At 47.7% G+C, this 25609-nt stretch overlaps 1 protein-coding gene across 2 annotated transcripts in view; it reads right to left on the bottom strand.

Annotated features, from left to right (window-relative positions):
* Positions 1 to 680: 680 nt before the first annotated feature.
* Positions 681 to 25609, bottom strand: part of DPYSL2 (dihydropyrimidinase like 2) — a 151168-nt gene continuing 126239 nt past the window's right edge. For both annotated transcript variants that reach the window (XM_004619136.2, XM_004619137.2), the window contains exons 9-14: positions 16264 to 16420; positions 15763 to 15904; positions 12737 to 12907; positions 6665 to 6844; positions 5674 to 5839; positions 681 to 3278 (exon numbers count right to left, since the gene is read on the bottom strand). In XM_004619136.2, the coding sequence (XP_004619193.1) occupies positions 3187 to 3278; positions 5674 to 5839; positions 6665 to 6844; positions 12737 to 12907; positions 15763 to 15904; positions 16264 to 16420 (908 nt within the window). In that variant the 3' untranslated portion in view covers positions 681 to 3186. The remainder of the gene's footprint in view (positions 3279 to 5673; positions 5840 to 6664; positions 6845 to 12736; positions 12908 to 15762; positions 15905 to 16263; positions 16421 to 25609) is intronic.

Genomic DNA, 25609 nt, shown 5'->3' with positions numbered 1-25609 from the left:
GGCGTACATGTGAAAACAGGCACCCAATCCTCTGGGATTCTCATCGCTCCTTCCTACACGTGGTCTGGCCTGGCTTGGCGGGCATGTGCTTCATGAGGAGCCCTGGAAGCCTGTCAAAACCCTTCTGGGGGGCTGGAGCTATAGCACAGTGGATAAGGTGTTCGCCTTCCACACAGCCGACCTTGGTTCAATCCCAGGCATCCCATATGGTCCCCCAAGCACCACCAGGAGTAATTCCTGAATGCAGAGCCAGGAGTAACCCCTGAGCATCGCTGGGTGTGACCCAAAAAGGAAAAAAGACATAAAAAACTTCTGGTCTGTATCTCCCAATCTTTTATAGACCTCAAGGGCTTTGCAGGGTAAACAAGCCCTAAGGCTACCAAGAGCCCTAAGGTGTAACCACACAAACCCCTAGGGGTCCACCCAGCTCCCGGATCACCTATTTGCAGCTTGATTGTGGAGGTTCTCTGGGATTAGAGTCTACACATTTCTGACACTTAAAATTCACCTTCGGTGGCCGGGGCCGTAACAACCCGGGACAGGCAGTGAGAACCCTTGAGTGAGCACAGTCAACAAAACAAAGCCAAAGGTGCCCCAAAGGCTTTGGAGGGGAGGCGGGGCTGCAGCCACACCAGGCAGCTGCCTCCCAGAACATCTCGACACACACACACACACACCCCTGAAACAACCACAGTTTGCTTTATTAGGTGTTCCATGGTGATATAACACAGCGTTCTGAAGGAATAATAAACACGAGACTTGTTTTTTAACCATAATTATTTTGCCATTAAGACAGTGGTTACAAAAAAAAAAAAAAGCCAAAAACCAAAGATACTCTTCTGGCCACACATATTATCGGCTTTAGCATCGAAAGTTCCTCCACTCATGGGTCACAATCACAATTCCAAGGATTAAAAACCATCTATTATTAAATCCTACACTGTTTTAGAGCATCAAGTCACTGCAGTTATTCAGTTCTGAGACACTGTCCATTTATTTTAGCATTTACATAGGACATTCATTGAACAGACACACAAAGCAAGCCAACAGGTAAACATGCTGACGAAGCCTGCGGTAATCTTCAGGTTTTATGTTGCTTTAAGGAAACATTGAAAATAACCAAAAATCACCATGAGCTTGTACAGGAAAAAACAGGAAGACTCAAGTGAATACTAGAGAGCTGCAAGTGTTTCTTAGAATTGAAACAAAAAAATTTTTTTTTCCGACTTGTTCAAATTTCCTCTAAGTGCAGGTGAGAAAAAAAAAAGCAAATATATTAAGTTAACCAATTATTCTTTAAAAGTGCAATTTACTTTTAAAATAACAAATAAACAACAACGACAAAAAAAATACACCCCAACTACAACCCCAAAGGCAAAAATGCAGAGAGACAAGTTCAGTGACGATGGAATGACCTACATTTTTTTTGTGTTATGCTTTACAAAAGCAGATTTGGTTTTATAAAAGCCTGCCAACATAACATTAGGAGAGAGCTTAGGAGAACCTGTAAACATGTTTGGAAGGAAACACGACACAAATCAGCAGATGTAGAGATGGGCCCGGAGGCAGCTCATGGAAAAGGATCATGGGAGAGATAGACACGGGAAGCAGAGCCAAGCTCAGCCGTGGCCTTTATTAAAGAGAGCCACGCGGTTAGTATGACGTATGTCCTCCCGACTGCAGTGCTGACATGACATCCCACTCAGAATACAGTTCCCCACCCCCACTCTGACCCAGTGAAATGGATTTTAGGTCTATTTCCCAATGATTTTCTGAGTTTAGGAGGGCTACCTATATTGCATTAGCTTTTTGTTGTTTTTAATATAAATATTTAGAGAAGAAAAATGTTGAGGTGGTCTCCACCTCCCACCTCCAGGGGAAGCCTGGAAATTCCAAAGACACTTTGCACAGAAGAATAGGCTTCAGGGCCAGACGCCCACTTACTCAACACTCTGGGCTGGTGGGTGGTTTGAGACTGGCTGATACACTGGGTTCAGGAGCACAAGTTACAGGTTGCATTGGCTCTATAGGCACTACTAACGCACGGGGAGACAGTCCTGACATCCTGTAGCCTGACTTGAACTTCTCCGTATGCTTCCACCCTTGGTCCCACATAGGATACTCTGGTGGATCCCTTCCCCTCAACAGATGTGGCATCAGACCCAAGTGTGTATCCTCCTAGTGGGAGGCGGCACCAGTCCTGGGTGGATAGGGACAGAGTATTACTCTATGGTTGCCATGACAAAGCTCAAATCCTTCTAGGTAGGTTCTTAGGACCACAGTCGATTGATGGAACTGGTCATTTGGAAAGAAAATGAGGAAAGGAGAAGAAAACAGCATCTCAGAGACACAAGCTAGCAGAAACACAGTGAAAAGAGACAGCTGTGAAAATATTCTTGATGAGAGAGAGCGAGAGAGAGAGAGCAGAAAAGAGGTGAAAAGAGGAGAAGCAATTCCTCCATAGACTTAATCTGCAGCAAAATCTAGGCCAAAATGAAAATCTGCCCTTTATCTACAGGTGACCTAGAAGAAAGACTACGGAATGACATGTGGACATTTTGAAGCCTCTCAGGAGGATCGGAAGTCAGTTGTCCATCCTGATCAGCCTGATGGTTATATGATTGCATCATTAGGATGTCCAGTTCAAACCCTTGTATTAGTATTGAATTAGGCTTTCCAATTTTAGTATTAAAAAAAAAAAATCCCTCCCCCTTCCCACCCCACCTAGCCCTCCCACCCCCCCGCCCCATGAACAAAACTTTTCTAAAAAATTTTAAAAAGAAAAAGGCAGCTCTGGGCAATTCACTTTATCTTCCCCACCCCCCCACCCCCCCAGGAAAAGGAAGAGGATTAATGAAGTACAACAGAGGGCAGAGAGAAACACCCTTGTGATTTGCTTGGTTTATATGTCTGCATGTTTGATGTGGTTCTGTGATCGGGGTTGGTGGACAGACTTGTGTGTGATGTTCGAGGGATGGAGGGAAGTGGGTGAACGAAATCAGTGACTCTGGGTGAAAGATGGAATGAAGGGTCCCAGAGGGAGTCCCATGAACTGGCTGCCCCACAGTAACTATCACAGGCTCTTAAAAAAAAAAAAAAGAAGGAAGGAAGGTAGGAAGGAAGGAAGGAAGTCTCCGAATGTCCTCAGCTGTCTTGTCCCACGTCCCCAGTGGACTGCATGGAACTTTAGCCCAGACTGGTGATGTTGGCACGTCCACCAGGGGGAGCCACGATACGCTGGGTGGTGCGGCGGGGAATGTTGTCATCAATCTGAGCGCCTGCAGAGAACAGAAGGTGAGGGTCAAAAGTGAGTTATGAGAGTTCCTGCTACAAACTGAAATAACACTCCTGGGAGAGAGCAGGCCGGGCCCCGGGGCCTCCAGTGGACAGAGATTCAGACCATAAAAGCAGTCTTTGCTGAAGAGCGTTGGATCCACTCCTTGTAAGTCGAACTATTTATAAAATAACACGCTGTACGTTCCAGCTTGATCTCAGGGTCCCAGTGGGTAGGGCGTCGGCGAAGACTCGGTCCTCTCTCTGCCTTCCCCCAGCCCTGTCCCTCCAGCCTCACTCCAGAGACGGAATGATGGTTCTTTACACTTAAACGGCCAGGTGGGAAATGGCAGCATATACACTCCCATGTTCACCTTTATGATTTACTAAAAGTATGAGTGACCTGTAAATGACATGCATGGTAACTTTTTTAAAATGACAAAACAAAATCTAGCTGAACAACTGTTTCATTTTTTTTGGAACATGAAATTATTTCCCTTTATTTATGATCAGACTGGAGCGATAGCACAGCAGGGAGGGCATTTGCCTTGCATGCAGCCGACCCAGGTTCAATTCCTCTGTCCCTCTCAGAGAGCCCGGCAAGCTACCGCGAGTATCTCGCCTGCACGGCAGAGCCTGGCAAGCTAACCGTGGCGTATCTGATATGCCAAAATCAGTAACAAGTCTCACAATGGAGACGTTAGTGGTGCCCGCTCCAGCAAATCAATGAGCAATGGGATGACAGTGATACAGTGATACAGTGATATGATACAGACAAGTCATTCCGACTTGACTTTCTATTGTGATATGACCTTGATGCAGAAATGTGAGCTTCTGTTAACTGAAGACATAGGGAGATGTACACTAATTGTCCCGTGTTTATCAACTTTAAAGATAATGGCTGGAGCGATAGCACAGTGGGTAGGGCATTTGCCTTGCACGCAGCTGACCCTGACCCTGGTTTGATTCCTCTAAACCCATCAGAGAGCCCGGCAAGCTATTGAGAGTATTTCGCCCGCATGGCAGAGGCTGGAAAGCTCCCTGTGGCGTATTCAATATGCCAAAAACAGTAAAAACAACAAGTCTCACAATGGAGATGTTACTAGTGCCTGCTTCAGTAAATCGATGAGCCTCGGGATGACAGTGACAGTGAAGAAAGATAATGTGAATCTGGTAGAAGAGCTGTGAATATGAGAATAAATTTAATATTTCCCATTCACACACTAGAAGGTTTTAATGAAGAAGAGATAGCTCCCTAATTCCAAAATAAAAAACTATGATCAATAGCTGAATTATATAAGGAGGAAGATTTCACCTAAAAAAAAAAAAAAAAGGAATGCCTATAAAATTTTAAATGTGAACAACTGTTTCTTTAACAACCAGGAAACTGTGGCTCTGTATCTGGGTCAGAGGGCTTAGAGGAGTGGAAAGAAGAATTCCAAAGATTTGTTTGTTTGTTTTTGGATCATACCCAGCAATGCTCAGAGGTTACTCCTGGCTCTGCACTCAGGAATTACTCCGGGTGGTGCTCAGGGAACTTATGTGATGCCGGGGTAGAATACGGGTCAGCCATGTGCAAGGCAAATACCATACAAGCTATTGTTCCAACCCATGGAAGACAAAATTCTGGAAAGGGTCAAGTGAAGGACTGATAGTTTCAAGTAAGAAAGACTAAATCTGGATTCTCTCTCCTTATCTGCCATGGCGCTCATATTTTATCCAAGCAAATAACAACAATCAAATGGCTCTGTCTGAGCACTTTTCATGCATATTACCACATTGGATCCCCATAGCTGCCTCATGATCAGCTATTACTATGACTAAAGCCAGTTTCTAGGGGCTGGAGCGATACCACAGCAGGTAGGGTGTTTGCCTTGCACGTGGCCGACCCGGGTTCAATTCCCGGCATCCCATATGGTCCCCCGAGCACTGCCAGGAGTAATTCCTGAGTGCAGAACCAGGAGTAACCCCTGAGCATCACTGGGTGTGACCCAAAAGGCAAAAATATAAAATAAAATAATAAAGCCAGTTTCTAGAGAAGGAGATTGTGGCAGAGTTAGCATCTAGGCTATGTGGCTAAGTGACTGAAATGCCACATGCAGAACTTCTACAATAGTCTATAGAGAAACACTAGACATAGTACTTTGGTAAGATGTCATCTTATTATATTGGGTATGACACCGAGTGTAAGCAACGTGGCATTAACATGCGGTAAAGCATGATGTGAAGCTTCTAAAAAAGCCCAACTGGCTGTTGGCCGAGAATGTTCCCTGCTGATGTCAGTATTTCCCAACTGTCCTTCATCTCTACTTCTGCTCTTTCGACAACACTGATTCAAGACCCTCCACTGTACTGACTGTGGCCCAAAGAGTTGCCCATTTTGCCAAAGCGTTGCCATACCAGACAAGCTGAATCCCGACTGGTGCAGGTTCCGGACGGGGGGTGCCTGCTGCTTGGCAGGAGATGTCTTGGCCGAGGAGGCAGGAGTGACAGTCTTGGGGGTCACAGACACCTCACACACAGGTCCATCATACAGACCACGAGGAACCCCTCTTAGCTCCGCCAGCTGCAAAACACAAAAGCCCGTCAGCCCAGATGCCATTCATGGAGGCCATGTCTTCCCTGGAGACCCTCCGGAGGGGAGGGGGAAGGGGCCAAGACCATGGCCAGCGTATGAGTCACGAGATGCAGGGCTTCCCTTACAGACCGGTTCAACAACAGGACAAACACCAGCGTGACATCAAAGCTCCCTGTCATGGGACACGGGGGCTGATCAAACTGACTAACATCTCTTAACTTCTTGTCCTCAAAGCACTTCAACTTAAACCTGATAGGGATCCCCTGGCAGGCTATCCTTTTATATTCAAAATCTAGCTCCATGCTTACAAATTTCCCCCTATTTTAATTCCCTTTAAAGCTCTCCTCTTTCCCTATGTCACAGTCTCCAAGTATCAGTGTTATAGACCGTTCACCGTGCTTTAAAGAAGATGCATATTCCATCCTCATACATAATCCTCATACCATCCTCATACCTCATACCTTCTTTATCAGACTCCTACATACTCTCAAAACCCTACTCAAAAAGCCCTCTACCTAAAATAGTCGTCTCCCTGGGTCCACAGCAGTGGCTCCCTCCTCTGGCCCCAAAACCCCTGCCCGCTCACCTCCCCACAGCACAGGCCAGAGATTCATTTATTCTGGCTGGTCACAGCTGATCCTCCTGCCAGTATCCTGATTTTCAGCATTACAAGACTACACTGCGCCTCTCCCCCCCACAAATCCCTCCAAATTTATCTTAATATTTGGACCCAAATTGCTGTTTATGGAAGTGGATCTAATCCAAGAAAAAAAAAAATATATATATATATTTCTTAAGGTTAAAGCTACTCACCCTGCTCCTTGCCTTGATCCGCTTATACACGAAGTCAGGGAAGGGCTTTCGGGGGATGTAGCGCCCGGAGCCCTCGGTGACATGCAGGGTGCCGTCCTCCAGGACAATCTTCCCCTGGCTGATGACCACCAGGGGAGAGCCACGGCACTCCATGCCTTCAAAGATGTTGTACTCGAGAGCCTGGAAGAGGGAGCAAGTGTCGGAGAAGGCCTTGCTGTCCCCAGGGTGGTCCACCAAGCCCCGCTCCCATGCGGACAGAATCACAGCCCAAGCTGGAACACACACTCTCTGTCTTAACAGCCCTGTCAGGAATATGCATTAGAGGGGCTGAAGAGATAGCACAGCGGGTAGGGCATTTGCCTTGCATGCAGCCAACTCAGGTTCGATTCCCAGCATCCCATATGGTCCCCTGAGCACCGCCAGGGGTATTTCCTGAGTGCAGAGCCAGGAGTGACCCCTGTGCATCACCAGGTGTGACCCAAAAAAGCGCGTGCGCACGTGCGCGCACACACACACACACACACACACAAACACACACAAAAGAATATGCATTAGAAGCTGGAGTGACAGTACAGCGAAGAAGGCATTTGCCTTGCACACGGCTGACCCGGGTTTGATTCCTGGCATACCATACAGGCCCCTCCAAGCAATGCCAGGAGTAATTCCTAAGTGCAGGGCAAGGAGGAACCCTGAGCACCGCTGGGTGTGACCCAAAAAGCCAAAAAAAAAAAAAAATTCGGGTTAATCTTTTCTTGCCTCTCCTGAATTTGGAAGAAAGAGGATTATTGACTGAACAGAAAAACAAATCCTACAAGAAAGTTTATGGCTTTGTAAATGGTGTGCAAATGTGCAGTAAATGATTCCTTGCATTAGTCTGATTTTGCTCCTGCTAGTGGCAAGATCCAATGACCTTCTTTGTCCAAGTTCAAAATTTTGTCCTGAAATGGGTCAGCCCTGAGTAGTTTTACCACTGGCTGCCTCGCGTTCCCGTACGCAAGTAATGTGGTGAAACAGACATCCCTAAATAAAAGGACTGCGGCCACTTCGGACACAAACCTCTGATAAAACGTTTGAGGTTTCATTCATTTTCCAAGCAATACCCCCATCCTTTTGGTTTCAAGTGTTTGGGGTGAAAGAGTGACCTATTTCTGTGCTCTCTTGGAAAACAGGGGGAGTTTCTACATGCATGTAAATGGTCGTGGAACAAGGCAACTGAGAACAGAGGCATTAAAAACTCCAAGCATTGATTCACCCAGTGCTGTCGCCCGGATTTGGGAAATCTACTCACTCCCCAAGCCCCTCCGCTCTCCTGCTTCCTCCTGCTCTGTTCACAGCCAGCGTGGCTGGGGCTGAATCCAGGGCTACAGGGGATCACAGACAGCTCAAAGCCAGCAAAGCAGCTTTGGGCTTCTGGGGAACTCAGTCCAGGTTCTCTGCACCACAGGCGTGAGTCTTGAATCACAAAGCTCTGCCTCGATCTTTGTGCTACTAGGAGAATGCTTCCGGGGGAGCTCGTGAACGTGGAGACGCAGCCAGGCTGGCTTAGCAGCTCACAGCTGGTGTCTAAAGGCAGCAGCGTTGGCTGAAAGCGCTGCTCTCAGACTCAAAGGTGTAACGTGGAAGGAAGCTGCTGCCGGAATGCGGCAGAGAGGTCCCTGGGTCTAAAGCAGACTTTATGCCTGCATTCTCAGGCCCTGGGCTGCACACGACTGTCTTTTCTCAAGTCCGAGACACTCACATGTCCGGAAATCAGAATGTGCCAACAGATGGAGCTATGCCACGGCCATCAACCTAGACCGAACGGGGGTCCTTAGAGGGGGATGCCGGGGTGCTTTCTCCACTGGCCTCGTGGGATACTGTGCAGAAGACACTGAATTCAATTCTCAGGTGGAGATTCCTTTGGACCCTGCTGGATCAAGAACTCAGACTACGGTCTTGAGTGAATAGCAACTTGCACTCCTCTCAGCACCCATGCCAGCACTGAGGGTCACAGGGTTCACCTCTGACTTACTCCAGCCTTGGTGGCACAGGGGCTTCTACAGGAGTCTTCTAACTGACTCCTCATCTTGGATTTTTTTTTTCTTGCTTTTTTTTTGGGTCACACCCGGCGATGCATAGGGCTTACTTCTGGCTTTGCACTCAGGAATTACTCTTGGCAGTGCTCAGGGGACCATATGGAATGCTGGGAACCCAGGTCGGCCGCATGCAAGGCAAACGCCCTACCTGCTGTGTTATTGCTCCAGCCCCACATCTTGGATTTTTTTTTTCTTTCAAACACAAATTGAATAATGATGATTGACATATACATCAGTGGAATGTGATGAATGTATCGAACTCCATAATTCAGCCAAATTAATGTTTCCGTCAAATCAAGCGTATCAAGCACATATCCAATTGTATAGAGCAGGGTGGAAATTATATGTAGTGGGGTATAAATCAATTACATTGATCATAATTTAATCAAATTTGATACAGACATCAATGGAATTTCTTAGCCGTTGGCGTCAGAGAAGAGATTTTGTGAAATCCAAGAGTAAATGAGTGAGAGGCTAAGCAGATCGCTTGAACTATCTGAAAACACCAATTTCTTCATGGACCTCCTTCCCCCGGCTTACTAAAGAGGGCGCCTACGTGCTCAGGCCTCCATGACAGAATCCTATCAGCTCTGGCACGACCTTCAAAGGGTGAATTATGCCGGGGCTGGAGCGAGCCTCAGCCCATCCAGGGAACTCTGCAGTCAACTGTCTACACCTGGACTTAGTCTGTCTTGGATATCAGTGTGCACGCAAGCCCTCTACCCTGCATTCACACCACCGCTGCCATCCACTGGCTGGCTGACTCTGAAGACGTCTCTGTACCCACTCTTCCAAACCTCAAAATCCCACCCACTTTGGACGACCAATGCCAAGATCAAAGAAAATAGGGTCTAGGGAGACAGTACAGCGGGAGGACACTTGCCTTTTGGATGTGGCCCCCAAAAAGAAAAGAAAAGCACCGTGCCCATGACTTCTCAGACTACACCCTTAGAAAATACTTGATTATTTACTTTACAATCATGTACTTTTCAATGGCACCTTTCAATGGCCCCTTTGCAGTCAGAGACATGAGAAAATCTACCCATTGCATCTCATTGCCTGTAGACATCAGAAGAGCTAGGGGCCATGTCCTGATTTGGAGAAACGGAGGAACCAGCTCAGGACCCCAAGGGACATGTCCCATCAGGGCATCACAGTCCAAGGTGTTCAGCGCCTCCATCTGACCATGAGCGACAGAGGCTTCATCCCTCTCCGGGTAAAGGCACGTTACCCTCTACGCACACATGCTCCCTATATGAGTCATATGGCGGGATGCCTGGAAAGCCCAGAGAGAGAGAGGCTGAGCAACAGGGCTGTCAATAATGGTTAGCTAAATGCTCCAAATTACAGCTAATTAGCCTGCTGGATTACACCAGAAAAGCCTCCTCCGTGTCTTCTCGGGACGATGAATGCGGCACGGATATGCTCCTTCAAACGGTCAGGGTGGAGAAGAGTGACAAACAGTGTGCGTTTGTCACAGGGGGCTCCTGGGGCCAAGGATGGGCAGTGCCACTGTCCTGAGGAGGTCTGGATGGAATGGCTACAGGGCAGCATCTGTCCCCCTGAATCTTTATTCTTCCCTCTCTTGGCTTAAGAACTCCAAATGCTAAGAGTAGGTAAAGGGATAGTCTTGATAAATTTTCTGCATCGGTATTGCAAACCACAATGCCCAAAAGGGGAGAGAGAGAGGAGTGTGTGTGTGTGTGTGAGAGAGAGAGAGAGAGAGAAGAAAATCAGCTGTCATAGAGGCAGGCAGGGGGTAGGGGTGATGGGAGGGAACCTGGGGACCCTGGTGCTAGATTTTGAAATGGACACCGGTGGAGAAGTTGGTGTTGGAACACTGTATGACTGAAATCCATTCCTGAACAGCTTTATAAGGGTCTACCTCACAGTGATTCATTAAAAAAGTGTTTTAATAAAAAAAAAAAGACAGGGACTGGAGTGATAGCACAGCGGGTAGGGTGTTTGCCTTGCACGCAGCCGATATCAAATCCCAGCATCCCATATGGTCCCCTGAGCACCACCAGGAGTAATTCCTGAGTGCAGAGCCAGGAGTAAGCCCTGTGCATCGCTGGGTGTGACCCAAAAAGAAAAAAAAAAAGGCAAAATAAGAAAAAGAACTCCAAATGCAAGTTCTCCGGAGAGGCTATCAGCAGCTTACGCGGTGGGTCCAGCTCGTCCTAGTATCTGGGGGAAGGACTCTGCTGGGGAAGGGCAGCACTGTCCCCCTCGCCCTCTGACCGAGGGGTTGCACACACTGTCTGGCAGGGAAGAGTCCGGGCAATGCTGGGTTCTAATTCTGGCTCCACCGCAAAATAGCTATGTAACGTTAGACTGGCCGCGCAGCTCGCTAAGCCTCCAGTTCATTTATCTTCCCAGCTGGGATAATAACAGCATCCCGCTATCGAGAAAGGCAAATGAAAGAGCAAACGGGAATGGGATGCTAAGTGCGGGTGACGAGCTGGGTCAGTGGGAACCCCACCCCCGAAGAAGCCATTCTGGACCCCCAAGTGTTGTGGCCCAAGTTCCCCATGGGTGTGACCAGAGAGTTGAGCGGGTAGGATGAGGGTGTGAGTGGGGAGGAGAGAAAAAGTCCACTGTACATTCTGAGAGTCGGGCAGCCTTTGCAAAAGGCACCCAACACACCAGCACCCACAGGTGCCAGCAGCAGTGGTCAGAGGTGTGCAATGCTGAGAGAAAACTGCTGAGAGAAAACTGGGTTCTGGGGGCAGGCTCAGGGTTCTCCTGGGGAACACCAGAAGTGCCGTGACAACTGGGGACAGCACCAGTACTTGGTGATTCAGGCTCTCTGCAGTGGGCACTCTAGGATCAGAATCTCTACTGAGTCGGCCTTCAGTTCAGAATTTCCTCTAAAATATCCTCACCGAGAATTTACTTGAAGATTCATGTGTGTTTCGGTCAGAAAATAATTCCATCCCATGTTTACCTTTTTTTCAAAGTTTTCCCCTTGCCCATGTTTTTTCAATTATGTTTCATATATAAACATACATGTCTACATTCATAAAAATTATTTCTATCAAAAAACAATGGCGGGGCTGGAGCAACAGCACAGCAGGTAGGGCGTTTGCCTTGCACGCAGCCAACCCAGGTTGATTCCCAGCATCCCATATGGTCCTCTGAGCACCGCCAGGAGTTATTCCTGAGTGCATGAGCCAGGAGTAACCCCTGTGCATCGCCAGATATGACCCAAGAAGAAAAACAAAAACAAAAACAAAAAACAATGGCATCCATCACTTTTGCCGAACACCCATTGACTCCAGAATCTTGGAGACCTCCTTCCTCTAAGCTCACCTGAAGCCTGAGAGGTGGCATGAAGTCACCTGGCATGGTGCCCTTCCCAAGGCAGAGCATACTCCTACATTCTTTCAGACCAAGAAATAAGAGGCACCAAATCTGCAGCCCCTAAAATCACAATGGCCACCTAGGAGATTTTTTTCTATTTGGGAAAAGTCAAAGTCAACCAATTCCTTCGGGTCAATAAGAAAAAATGTCATTCACATTTCCATAAGAAAAAAAGTAGCTTAAGAGATCAATAGTGCCCCATTGGGCATGGGCTTTTGAATATTTTATTTAAAAGATCCTTTGTTCCAAGTGCTGCCAAAACACTGGAAAGGTGCTGTACCAAACCATAGCATGAAATGTCATTTTGACTTCAAGAAGTTCTTGAAGCTTCTACCATCCTGGGATGAGTTAAAAAAAAAAAAAAAACTTTGGCGTTTCTAAAGATTCCTAAGACAGAAGCCGATCTTTAGTCATTGAGAGACCATGACATTCCATAAGTCACAGTCTTGTGACTTGACTAACAAAAGAAAAGGACATAGCTACTTATTTCTCAGTTAAATGCAAGTCGCACTCTAACCTAGGAAATAGTTCATTCCTAACACAGCAAGTCTTTTCATAAATCTGGTGACCCCCTCCCCGGCTCTCCCTTCCTATAAGTGGAATTCATCTGGGTTAGTCGTGTACGGTTCCTTACGCTGTTGTGGGTCTTGGCAGAGATGGTTTTAACGCTGTCAGGGTCCCAGATGACCAGGTCAGCATCAGATCCCACAGCAATGCGGCCCTTCCGGGGGTAAAGGTTGAAGACTTTGGCTGCATTGGTGCTGGTCACAGCCACAAACTGGTTCTCATCCATCTTCCCAGTGACCTGAAGAAGAATACATATACCAAAAGTGGGTTAATAGTTGAAAAGTGGAGGGGCCAGAGTGATAGTACAATGGGTAGATCACCTGCCTTGCACACAGTTGATTGGATTAGATCCCCAGCACCCCATATGGTCTCCTGAACCCTGTCAGGAGTGATCCTGAGTATAGAGTCAAGTGCCAGCCCTGAGCACCAATGGGTGTGGCCCAAACTGCCACTCCTACAAAAAAAGTTGAAGAGTGAAATAAAAAAATGAGAGATTTTTGAAATTTATAACTTAGAATGATGCTAAAAGCACAGTGCTAAACACAAAAGAATACTCTCAGGAACTCCCCAAAGTGTACATTCATTTACAATCCAAAAATAAGTTATAGAAATGGAAAACAAGTCGAAGGATGATTCGGAGATTCCTCCAGAGATTAAAGGAGGGCATGGCTTCCCAGGGCCACTAGAAGGGAGTCTTTGCAGTGACAAATCTGTGTCTTGATTGCAAAGGTGGATACATGAATCTCTTTGAGCAAAATGACATGGAACCACACAGATGCACATTGCACCATCATTCATCTGCTAGTTTTGCTCTGAGTCCTATAATCACCAGACAATGCAGCCATTGGGGAAACTGGGCAAAGGTATAAAGGATCTTTGTGTCTATCTTTGTAACATCTTTGGAATCTATAATTATTTCGAAATGAAAGCTCAATGTTGAAGAAGAGAGTGTGATGCCTCTTCAGGAAATAGCATTTGGCTTCACAGGACAATCTTTTAAACACAGGCCACAGACTTGGGCTTCTAGTTGAGATAACAGGGAAGTCTTAGCCTGGCATCTGGCACAGTATATCCAAGTGCCAATCACACTTCCTCGTATTCTACTTCCTGTTTCTCTTTTTCCCTCCTACTACTCCACTTTCTTATAAATGCAGGATTGGAGAAAATGAATATATCTCTGAGTTAGGAAATCTGCTCAAAACAATCAGAAAACAAGTCAAAGAAATAAAAAGGTTATTGGGGCCAAAGAGAGTAAGTCACCTGCCTTGCACCCCCTCTGGTCCCCGAAGCCCTCCAGGAGTGAGTCCTGAGTGCAGAGCCAGAAATAAGCCCTGAGCACCAATGGGTGTGACCACCCCTCCTCCCACTTAAAAATTAAAAAAAAAAGAGCTGGTATTGTGGCTAGAGAGACAGTATGGGGGTCAGGGTGCACACCCTGTATGAGATCCACCTTGGTTCAAGCTCAGCACCACCTGGTCTCCCAAGCACTGCCCAATGTAATCCCAGATGCCCACAAGCATTGCCAAGGTGACCTGGGTGACCCTGCCCTCCAGAGCCCTTGCAACTGAACTTTGGGCCAACACGGCCAGGGGGTCTTGTGAGCAGCACTTGGGAGGGCTGCTCTGCCCCCAAACTAAAATACATCAAATTAACTTTAATGAGCAGGTAGTAAAAGAAAATTTTAAAAATGCTAAAAAATATGAGAACAGATCTACTCTATTAATAACCAAAGAAATGAAGTGTAAGTCAATGAGACACAAATTCACCAAATCAGCAGGCCTTGTTCTTGGGGATGACCAAGAACTCCAATCTGGGCCTGGTAAAACACAGACAGTCCTAAACTGCTGCTGGCTTGTAAGGTGGTACAGTCTTCCTGGAAGGAACTTTGACTATACACCAAAAGCCTTAAATACCCTTGCATCAAGTAATACAACATCTAGAACATTTTTCTTCAGGCATAATATATCCAAGATGTGCCTACAAGGACATTGGTTCCAACAGAAAAGTCAAAAGCAGCATAAATGTTTAATTACCAATGAGAAATGAGTAGTTGTTCAGCATTAAGACATAAAAGTTTCTCAAATATATTTAAATACGAAGAATTTTTGTAGGCAGGAAGGAACAGCTGGAACCTAGGAATTGCTCCTGGTGGTACTTGGGAGACCATAGAGTGCCAAGGACCGAATCCTCAGCATCCCACAAAGGCAGCATGTGCTCCGGCCCGCTGAGCTATCTCCCAGCCCCAGTCATGATATATTATTTTTAGAAAACACATGAACAAAAATGTATGCATGATTTGTATGCACATATGTATGTGTACTCCTGCCTAGGCAAAAACTGAAAGGCGTTTAAGCCAAAATGCTCATTATAATTCTGTGCTTGAAATATGGTATTATGAGCAATTTCTTTCCTACCTTATTCTTTTTGGAATAAGCAGATATTATTTACATCATATATATATTGGAAATTACATATATAATTCCATTTTCTATATATATGTGTACATATATAGTAAAAAAAATTTCAGTAGGAAACAGAACACCTTTGTTAATTATGTTTAAAACCTTAAAAAAATGTAAAGTCCTTACTCATCCTATGTTCAATGCAGGCCTATTAATGCCTGAATTAAAGTGAAATGCTAAGCCTGAAGGTAAACAGAACACCTTTGTTAATTATGTTTAAAACCTTAAAAAAATGTAAAGTCCTTACTCATCCTATGTTCAATGCAGGCCTATTAATGCCTGAATTAAAGTGAAATGCTAAGCCTGAAGGTCAATATTAAGGAACTAAGTTCATATCCCAGTGAAGAAACTGAAAATTTGACTAGACTGACCCAAAATGACATATCTGAAAAAAATTTTGTTCTATTGTGTTTTTTTAATGGTGAGAAACATGCATGTAATATATAGGAGCAAATGACCTGGTTCCTTCCTAGTGGTTTGGGGTTTCAAAACATAAGAATTCTAGAAGCTGTCACCCAAGTATCAGCTTCTAGAATTCTCCTGATTGCCATTTCAAGGTCATCAAAGACCTAGGACCTCAGAGGACGGGACAAAGGAAAGCAGAGATCAAAGGAAGAAGCCGGCTTCTTACCACAGCCTTATCCCAGATGACGGACATCCGTTCCTCAGTGCCATTGGTGCCTTCAGGAATGAGGGTGAAGTTGTCCTTCCCTACAGCCTTCTGGGCAGTGTTGAAAGTACAATGGGCACTTCCAGTGACCTGGAGATCTCCACTAGACAGAAAACACCAAACCGGACGTTAACTCATCATCTATGACCTCAAATTGTCCTTCAGCCTAGTCTTTTAATGGGCCAGGTCAGAGAAAGCTTTTGAATCTTTCTCTCGGGAGACAGATAATTCAGGGAGATTATTACATGATCCAGAAGCTTCACTACACAACTGTGCCCTGAATCAATTTGATGAGGTATCAAGGGTGACCGGACACCACAGTGGAATGTTCCTGATACTTTAATTTATCTCCTTTGGTTGACTTCCAAGGTGGCTTTGACTTTTATCCAGATTTCCTGTCAGGGCAGCTTGGTCTGAGGAGAGAGTAAGGACAGAGCATGAGACTTAGTCTCCGGGACTCACCAGGACAGCAAGGAATTCAGAAAGTCCGGAGTGGTCGGGTCAGGGCTCAGGGGCGGGGAGGTGACAAACGCCGCTGCCTTCGCCCAGTTCTTGCTCCAGTAGTGAGAGCCATCAGTCCCCAAGCTGGCGGTGATTGGCTCGCCATACACCACAGTTCCTGCCCATCAGAAAAACAAGGATGGTACAAATGAGGAAGGAGTATCAGGAGTCACTGGCTGCGTCAGGGCACGCCAGGGCCCCCTCTCCGTCATTCCCTCCCGATGGGGCCAGGCTCAGCCTAAATACCTGATCCGACCTGGGCCCTGCGCCCCAAGATGCTGCCTCTGACCTACCCCGATAACTCAGCAGCATCCTGAGCTGACGCTGAACATTGCCAAGGTTTCTGCCTGCTAACCTGTTGTTCTCAGCTGTCTCAGATCGCTCCTCAATTCACATCCCAACAAGCCCCAGTGACACGGCGACTCTTTAGGGTGGCCCAGGGTATACCTCAAACTTCCCCCCCCCCACACACACACACACACTGCTCCCCAAACACTCCTTTATCCCCAGAGTCTCCAGCCTCTCTCTCTCAGTGTCTGACTACTGGACAGAGAAAGAAATTATCCACGGCCGTGGTGGTTTGAAGCCCTTGGCAGCAAGGACACAGCCATCTAGAGGTGCCCACTGGACAACTCGATCCCTGAGTCAGCACCTGCAGGGTGGTAAGCTCACAAGCCACCAAGGCCAACTTGGCCAGTGTGAGAAATATGAGGCTCTGATGAGTTATGCCTCTCAGACGTCAGGGTTTCCGGAAGTCTAGCCTAAGTTAATTCAGCCTCCAAGAATGCCAATTCACGCACGCTCAACGCCTGTCTCCTGCTCTAGCCCCTCAGATGGAAGCCAAGACCACTGAGGATCACATGTGCACTGAATGCCAATCCCTCAGTGCCTTAAATCAGAACTCCACCCTCGCCCCCCCAACCCCCCCAGCTCATTCCAATCGTCTCCGAACTAGTGTCTGGACTGATGACTGCTCCCTCACTGTTCTTCCCAACTCTGCATTCATCCTGCATGACCCCAAGTGATCTTCCCCAAACCGTCCCATCCCATGCCCTTGCCTAAAACTCTAAGCAGTCGCCCTCTCCCGAGAACAGAAACAAACTCTCCTCACAGAATTACCTCCCGCCTCATTCAGAGCCGCTCTGCTCTTCCACACCCTCCAAGCCCAACCCCACAAAAATGGAGCCGTTCTCCACCTGAGAACCCCACCCTCTAACAGTCACCGGTTGGTTTTGACCCCCTGGGTTCTCTGCTAGATGCAGTTCCCCCCCCCCCAAGCCTGCACAGGATCGTAAGCCTCAATGCGTGTTCAAGTGACTGAAAGCTCGAGTGTGTTATTAATTACAGGCCTCCGAGCTGGAATTTGATCTCAGGCTAGTCTTACCACCGCTAGGAATTCACTTCGCCTCACCCTCCCCAGGGCTGACCCGCCCCACCGTCCTTGGGCCAAGAGGTCAGTCTCTTTTCTCCAACACAGTGTGCTCAAGGCCAAACACTACCCAGTCAGGAATGCGTCTCCCTTTCTCCGATGGCCTCTTCCCCCCGGCCTTATCTCTTCTAGTACACTGCATCACCCTCTTCGCTGCAATCCGCTGCTGGCTCTGAGGAGCTGCCCCCTCCAGCCTCAGGAACTGCACAAAAGAGTTGCTGTTGCTGTTGGGCCAGGGAGAGGGAAGAAGCCCCAGGAGGCGGCGGCAAGCAGAGCCTTGGAGGAAATCAGTCAAAATCCCCAATGGGGAAGGAGAGCCCAGAATCCAGGGGCAGCTGCGCAGAGAAGGAAGCCCCGAGGAAGAAAGGGGTCAATATTCCCCGCCCCCAATCACCTGCAAGGTCCCCGGTGGGAGTCAGCAGCGAGGACTGCACACACCGCTCCCACACATTCCCCAAATGGAAAAATACCACAATGAGGAGGCCTGGGTGCTGCCAAGGACATTTACGAAATGCAAATGCGTCCGCTTGTGGCTTTGGCTGGAGCATCCTTCAAAGTGGCAGAGCCCAAAACTCTCGCCCCATCAGGCGTTGGGATCCCCCTGGCTGTTCTCTGAACACCAGGTGTGATTTGGGCACAGCACGAGGGAAACTTAAGGACCTCTCGCCCTGAAAGAACCGCGGTGTTGACAACAGGAGAAAGTTTAAGAGAGCAGAACAGACTGGAGGCATAGATTCGCTCAAAAGCCCTCGGACAGAATAACAAGTCCTGCCTTCCCAAACACTCCTCTCAGTGATGTGCTCTGCATGCCGCCCCGCCTGGGGAAGAGCTGGGTGCAAGGCGGGGCTGCTTCTTGGACCCATCCTGGGTCCCATCAGGCCCACGGCTGCTGGCGGCAGTGAAATACAGCCAGGGCCAAGGTCAGGAAGCGGGGACACTGGGTCGAAGCCCTTGCCCAGAGAAAAATCAGCTTGGCCCTTTGTCTCCGCAGAACCCAGAGCTGGGCTGGGGCACCCACGGCCACGGCCGACCAAACAGGCCTTCTCAGATCAAGGCTGCGCCGGAGTCTAGAGTTGGAGCCAGGCAAGGAGGGCAGGCATTTCACGGAGGAGGTGGGTGTTGGCAGCCGCATTCCTGCTCTTGCTGTTTCAATTCCACAGAGTCAGAGGTCAGCCCCGAGGGGCAGGGTAGGAGTTAGAATAGGAGGCTCTAGCGGAAGTCGGGGTCCACAGGCCGGCACTTCCTCCCAGCAACCAAGGCCTGGAGGCTCCCCAGGGACGACGCCGCCCCCCCCCCACCACTTTACAAAAAGCGTACACGAGGGAGTAGTGGAGGAACCGCACTCTGGTGCTGAGTCAGTCACGGACACCATTAAACCGCATGCCAGGAATGATTACCACTAATAATAATAAACCACGAAACAGGCTTAATTGGCCTTTCTACACTTTTCTAAACACACTGCTGACGCTTTCTTGGCACCAAACTGACCTTCATGATTTTCTTCTCTGGGGAAAGTCTGAGCGGGAGGATGTGACCCTGAGCAGCCTTTGGCAGGCCTGCCGTGGAGGCTGGGAGCTGCAGGGGCCTGGGGGCGGTGTCTGCTCACAACAGGCGGGGACCCGAGTGCATTCAGGGAAAATGAAGGAAAAGCTGGAGTTTCGAAAGGTTTGACAGCTCCCAGCTCTGACTGCTAGTCGTTTCCCATTAATGAGAGGCAGGATGACAAATCCAGAATAGACATTGCAGAAAATTGTGTCCATGCATTTTAAAAACAGCCACAAGGAAATAGCAGCATAGTACAAACACCAACTGCCTCTGCCTCTCTCTCTCTCTTTCTCCCTCTCCTCTCCCTTCCTCCCTCTTATCTCTCTGTCTCTCTGTCTCTCTCTCTCTCTCTCACACACACACACACACACACACACACACACACACACACACACACATACTCACACTCACTCACACTTTCCAAACTTTCTTCTGCTCCCAGAAAGCCCATTCCAAAAGCCAACAGTCAATATTCTGAGCCTCTCCACAGAGAACCTCTCACCACACTTTGGTGCCAGGCGTGCTAAGTAACAGAACCTTAATAGGTTTCTGATAAAAACAGAGTGCTGGGGCTGGAGTGATAGCACAGCGGGGAGGGCGTTTGCCTTGCACGCGGCTGACCCAGGTTCAAATCCCAGCATCCCATATGGTCCCTGGAGCACCACCAGGGGTGATTCCTGAGTGCATGAGCCAGGAGTGACCCAAAAAGAAAAAAAAAAAAGCAGAGTGCTTACCGCCCATGGCATGGTAAAAGCAATGGAGATAAACAAAGTACACTATTGGATTCCACCAAATATTTACCAAGTTCTGTGGGTCCATGTATTGGATTTGATACCAGAAGCAGTTTTGTGAAACAAAGTATAAGGGAATTGGCTGTTCCTAATTAGGCTGGACAAAGTAGGGGAAGAAAAGGATGATTTCAGGGATGCAAATTCATAACTCAAGGACCTCTATAATTTTTTTTTAATGAGCAACGGGATGACAGTGATACAGTGATACAGTTTCTTCTGATATCCAGTAACTTTATGAATCATATTTTCATGTGGTTATTCACAATGGAGCCTTGTAAGATAGATGGTATGTTTTCCCAGAGCAAAAAGCAGAATAGTTTTCCTTGCAGTATACTTAAAATAGTTTTTCTCTCTTGAGCAGAGGCTAAATAGGCTTCCTATACATTATAAAAGATTTCAGTTGCTAACATTTGGGGTTCCTCTCCTGTAATAGGATGACCTTTGTAAGCTGTGTATGATACTATTACTGAACATTTTATCTCAAGTCAGAATCACAATTTACATATCGCTAAGAAGTTTTTAAAATCTATCTTCATTATATATAATATACAACATAGTTAATTAGTATTTGTAGTCTTATGATAAAAGCCACAGAATAGGAGCCAGAGTGATAGGACAGTGGTTACAGCGTTTGTCTTGCAATGCAGCTGATCTAGGTTCGGTCCTGGCACCCCATATGGCCGCAGAGCCCAGGTGGGAGTGATCTCTGATACTGGCATGATGGGATTGAGATCTGAAGACCTCTATAATTTTTATATATCTACCTCCTCCCCCAAAAAAACCAAAACAACCTTTTCCCCAGGAGCCTCTGAATGGCTACTTTACAACATAAATTGAATTCTCAGCCTCTAAGAGCATCTGCTATTATTTGGGGGCATTGGCCGGAAAGGAATTCTGCCTCCAGCCCGCCTTCCAATTTGAGCTCTAACAGCGACTCTTCCCCGCGCCCCCAGTCTGCCTGCACAGACTCCAGAGCTGCCAGTGCCCACAATGGCATGTGCCAGTCCCTGAAGACAGCTCAGCCCTCGCTCCCTCTCTCCATATGTGTGTGCGTGCACTTCAGCATTTCTCTGGCAAGCCCTGACCATCATAGCTCTGGGTGAGGCTTTATGGCACGCCAAAGGCAGCCCATACTCCTGCCTCTGCTAGCAAGGTTTTTTTTTTTTTCTTTTTGGGTCACACCCAGCGATGCTCAGGGGTTACTCCTGGCTTTGCACTCAGGAATTACTCCTGGCAGTGCTTGGGGGACCATATGGGATGCCGGGAATCGAACCCGGGTCGGCCATGTGCAAGGCAAACGCCCTACTCACTGGACTATTGCTCCGGCCCCTCTGCATGCAAGGTTTTAAGCTAATAAAACTTAGCATCCTACTAGGGTTCTGCCCCCAAATTGAGCTATGGTTCTGGGGGGGGGGGGGGGGGGGCTCCTGGACATCTGTTTCTCATTACGCCCAAGCCACTTCTATTGACCTGCAGGGCACAGGAAGTCTTGTCTCAAATTTGAGCTCCCAGCATTTAATGGAACCTCAGTAGCCACAACTGTCCTGTGTCTGCATCTGGGTCCTGGCATGGGGGTGGAGAGGGTCTGGAAGTGAGGTGAGGACAGTGTCTCCCAAATGAAGTCATCAGCACGGCCCACATGCTACCGTTCTCATTTGGAAGGCCTCTACGGTCAGGCAAGGCTTCATAGGTCTACCCGCGGTGGTTTGAAGGAGTCCGTTCTAGGAAAATGCCAGTGCTGTAACCCAGGCAGAGAGCGAGAGAGCCAGGAATCTGGAACCCCAGGCTCCCAAAGACCGGGCAATCTAGAACAAAATATCCCACTGACACATTTCAATTCCTCCAAGATATGAATTTATAGTATAGGATTCACACTTCTTCCTGAGAGTGAAAGTGATGCTATCGGCCCCAAGTATTCTGACCCTGCTGTATCTTCCTCTATTTCCCTGCAGGACTGGCTGGTGATCCCCACTTCCTGATAGAAACCAACAACGCAGGAAGCAGCGTGTGCCTCTCGGGGACGAGGGCCGGCTGTCGCACGAGGCAAGCAGGCACGTGAAGAGAGTTCCCACCCCGCGAGATCAACATCATCACCCCACATTCTCGGGCACCTCGGTACCCCATCTGAGGTTTAGGATCAGGAGGTCACTGGGTACAGAGGCACCCGGGGGTCAGTGAGAGAGGGGAGATAAGGTCACGATTTTTTCAGCAGCTGCCTTCAGTAGAGAAATATAGACGGACACTGGTCCTCCTGTCAGCTGGTGCGTGTGGCTCCTTCTCCTGTGCTCAACCCTACCTGGCTTGCGCTATGTTTACAACACTGACCATTTCCCATGTGACTTTCCCTCCTTTGGAAGGGGCTGACTGAGGCTGGGACCGTTCCTCTTCTCCAACGGAAAGGCCTGTAGTATCACATGGTCAAAAGTCACTGAGTATTGTGGCTGGCGCAATAGTCCAGTGGGAAGAGCACTTGCCCGGCACATGGCTGACCCAGGCTCGATTCCCCAACATCCTAACTGGTCTTTCGAGCACCACCAGAAATAATGCCTGAGCACCGAGTCAGGAATAACCCCTGAGCACCACCTGGTGTGGCCCCCAAACAAACAAAAGATTCATGGAAAGAATGAAGAATCCCTCCATTATGCACATGAACAAACAGCAGCACAAAGGAGGCAGTGCCTTACACCCGCCTCCAGGGAACAGAAGAATACGTGGAACGTCGAAAAGCAATCCTTAGCGAAAAGAAACTCTTGATTTGGGTGAGCACACTCTGTTTTTTTTTCTTTTAACTGAATCACCATGAATTGCAGTTACAACATTATTCATGATTAAGTTTCAGGTGTACAATGTTCCAACACCACTCCCTTCACTAGTGCCCACTTCTCTCCACCACCATCCACAGTTTCCCTCCTGCCTTCCAGCCTGCCTCTACGGCAGGCACTTTTCCCCTCCCCCATTCTCCGAGTGCTCCCTTCCTTGATATATCCCCTCTACCCCAGAGGCAAGCTTCCTAATGAATACCAGTTCTCCTGCTCTTCATTTCTATTGCCTTTGAGCATTTGTTATTCTATTATGTTTCTTTATATCCTACATTTGAGAAAAATCATTCTGTGTCTGTTCCTCTGCCTCTGACTAACTTCACTCAGCATGATACTCTCCAGATCCTTCTACATAGTAGCAACTACAAGGCTGCATCTTTGCTTCCAGCCTCTGGTATTCCACTGAGTATATGTATCAGTTTCAGTATCCAGTCCTCTGTTCCTGAGCACTTGAGATGTTTCTGGAGTTTGTTTCGTGTGAGTAGCTCGAGCATTCATTTCCGAACCAGTCCTCCATTCTCCCATCCCAGAGTGTGCAAGGCTGCTATCTCCATCTTTGCATGTATTGCCTCATTCCAGCACGCCCATCACTGCCTTACAGGATGAGTCACTATGACTTTTCTCCCTTTAGATGGAAAACGAGACCTAGAGAGGACAGGTGACCGGCTGTGGAGCTGGGACTTGATCAGCAAGAGGATACTGACCTCAGAGTGCCAGCCCTTAAGATAACCTGATGCTGCTTTCCTGCTTAGTCGCTGGGGAATCTTTTGCTTCCATCTGTCCATGGCTCTGCTGGGTGTCAGTCTGTCTCTAGTGTTATCAAGTTGGCTGAGGAACTAAACCCCAACAGGCACCAAAACGGAAACCACCGCATTTCTCATATTCAAATAATCTCACAGTATGAAGGGAAGTCAGATACTCATGTGAATATTTGGGGGGGTGGTGATTTGGGGGTTTTTGTTTGGGTTTTGGGTTTAGGGATTACTACTGGCTTAGCACTCAGAAATTATTCCTGGCAGTGCTTGGGGTACCAAATGGAATGCTGGGGATTGAACCTGAGTCAGTCGCATGCAAGACAAGTGCCCTAACCACTATACTAGTTATTGCTCCAGTTCCTGAATATTTTAATCCCCATAGCCCCCATTCCATCATTTACTAGCTCAGAGTTTGAGTGTACTCCGTTGCAAAGTAAAGCAAGGGACAAAATTCCTGCCTGGACAAACTCCACGTGTGGCTATGAAATTCCAATAGGATGGAATGAGACGAAGATCCTAAGAGCAAGTAAAACCTTCCAGGCTTGCTCACTGGCGCCTTTCCGCTAGCTCTGGTTCTTCTAGAGCAGAGGGTTTCAGGATTACAGGATAGGATCCAGTTTGAATGAAAGTACCATCTCAAGAACCACAATGGAGACACAGCTGAACTTACAGGCTGAAGGTTCAAGAAGAGAGTGAAGTCGTTTCTCCTCGATACTCGGTTCCCACACAGATTAGGTTAAGCTTATGCAGACAACAGAGGGACACAGGCACCAAGTCACAGAGCAACAGAGTGGAACTGGGTGAGCAGATACCATCTCTGTCTCTTCCAATAAGAAAACGGAGGCACAGAAAGTAGTTAGGACATGCAGCAGGGTCAACCCTCTGCAGCCACAGAGCAGTCAATGCTAAAGGACCATGGTTCCTGGACCCCGGTCTGCCAACGACTGTCCTCTCTTCCGATATGAACAGGAAAAGAGTTTGAATTTGGAGCTGGAGAGACAGTACAGTGGCTACCGAGCTGGCTTTGCTTGTAACCAACCTGGGTTCAATCCCCAGCATCACATACCCCGAGTAACCCCCCAAGTACCACCAGGAGTGATCCCTAAACACAGAGGCAGAAGTCAGCCCTGCATAGAACCACATGTGTGTCAAAATTTTTTTAATTATTTTTAATTTTTAAGTTTTGCTTTGGAAAATAAGACCTGAGCTCTTAAATTAGATTAAATTTTATTAAAAACTATGTTGATCAGGGAGAGGGGGGCGGAGGGAGGGAAACTGGAGTCATTGGTGGTGGGAAGTGAACACGGGTGGAGGGAGGGGTTTTGGATCATTGTATGTCTGAAACCCGATCCTGAACAGCTTTGTAACTGTGTATCTCACGGTGACTCAATTAAGAAAATAAATTACAAATAAATAAATAAATACTATGTTAAAGTGTTGCTTCATTTTCTGCTTACTATCATCTGGGATGCTACCGCTGCAAACAAGCAGGAAATTCTCCTTTCAGACCCAGTGCCAACCACCCCCCATGCTAGTCAGAAGAAGCCGCTCTGTGATGAGCTTTGGGTGCAGCGGCAGAGTCCCGTATTCCAAAATGTGTGTGTGGGTGGCAGAGCGCGGAGGAGGGTCACCCACAGTCATCTTCCCCAGAAATCGGGAAGTCCTAAGTGACCCGAATAGGTGCCACATTTTTAGATGACAAGGCCATTCCTCCTAACGGCCAGCAGAGGGCAGGCTTCAGAGAAGAAGGCAACAGAGCAAGAAGTGGATCCAAAAGGCTTCAGGACTCAGGCCCCAGGAGAGCTCCAGTTTCCGGGGGCCAGGAAAGGCTGGGTCTGTTTGGGAGCCATCATCTCTTGGGACACGCTGACTCAGTGGCCACTGGACAATTTGTTCTAGGGCCCATACCAAGTCTCCACCAGTGGAGAAAAAAAAAACAAAAAAAAAAAACCCTTCCTGCTCTCCTTA

This window comes from Sorex araneus, chromosome 7, assembly GCF_027595985.1.
Source record: "Sorex araneus isolate mSorAra2 chromosome 7, mSorAra2.pri, whole genome shotgun sequence".
Classification (NCBI taxonomy): domain Eukaryota; kingdom Metazoa; phylum Chordata; class Mammalia; order Eulipotyphla; family Soricidae; genus Sorex; species Sorex araneus.
The sequence above is the reverse complement of the archived record's forward strand: the minus strand, read 5'-3'. Positions and strand labels throughout refer to the sequence as shown.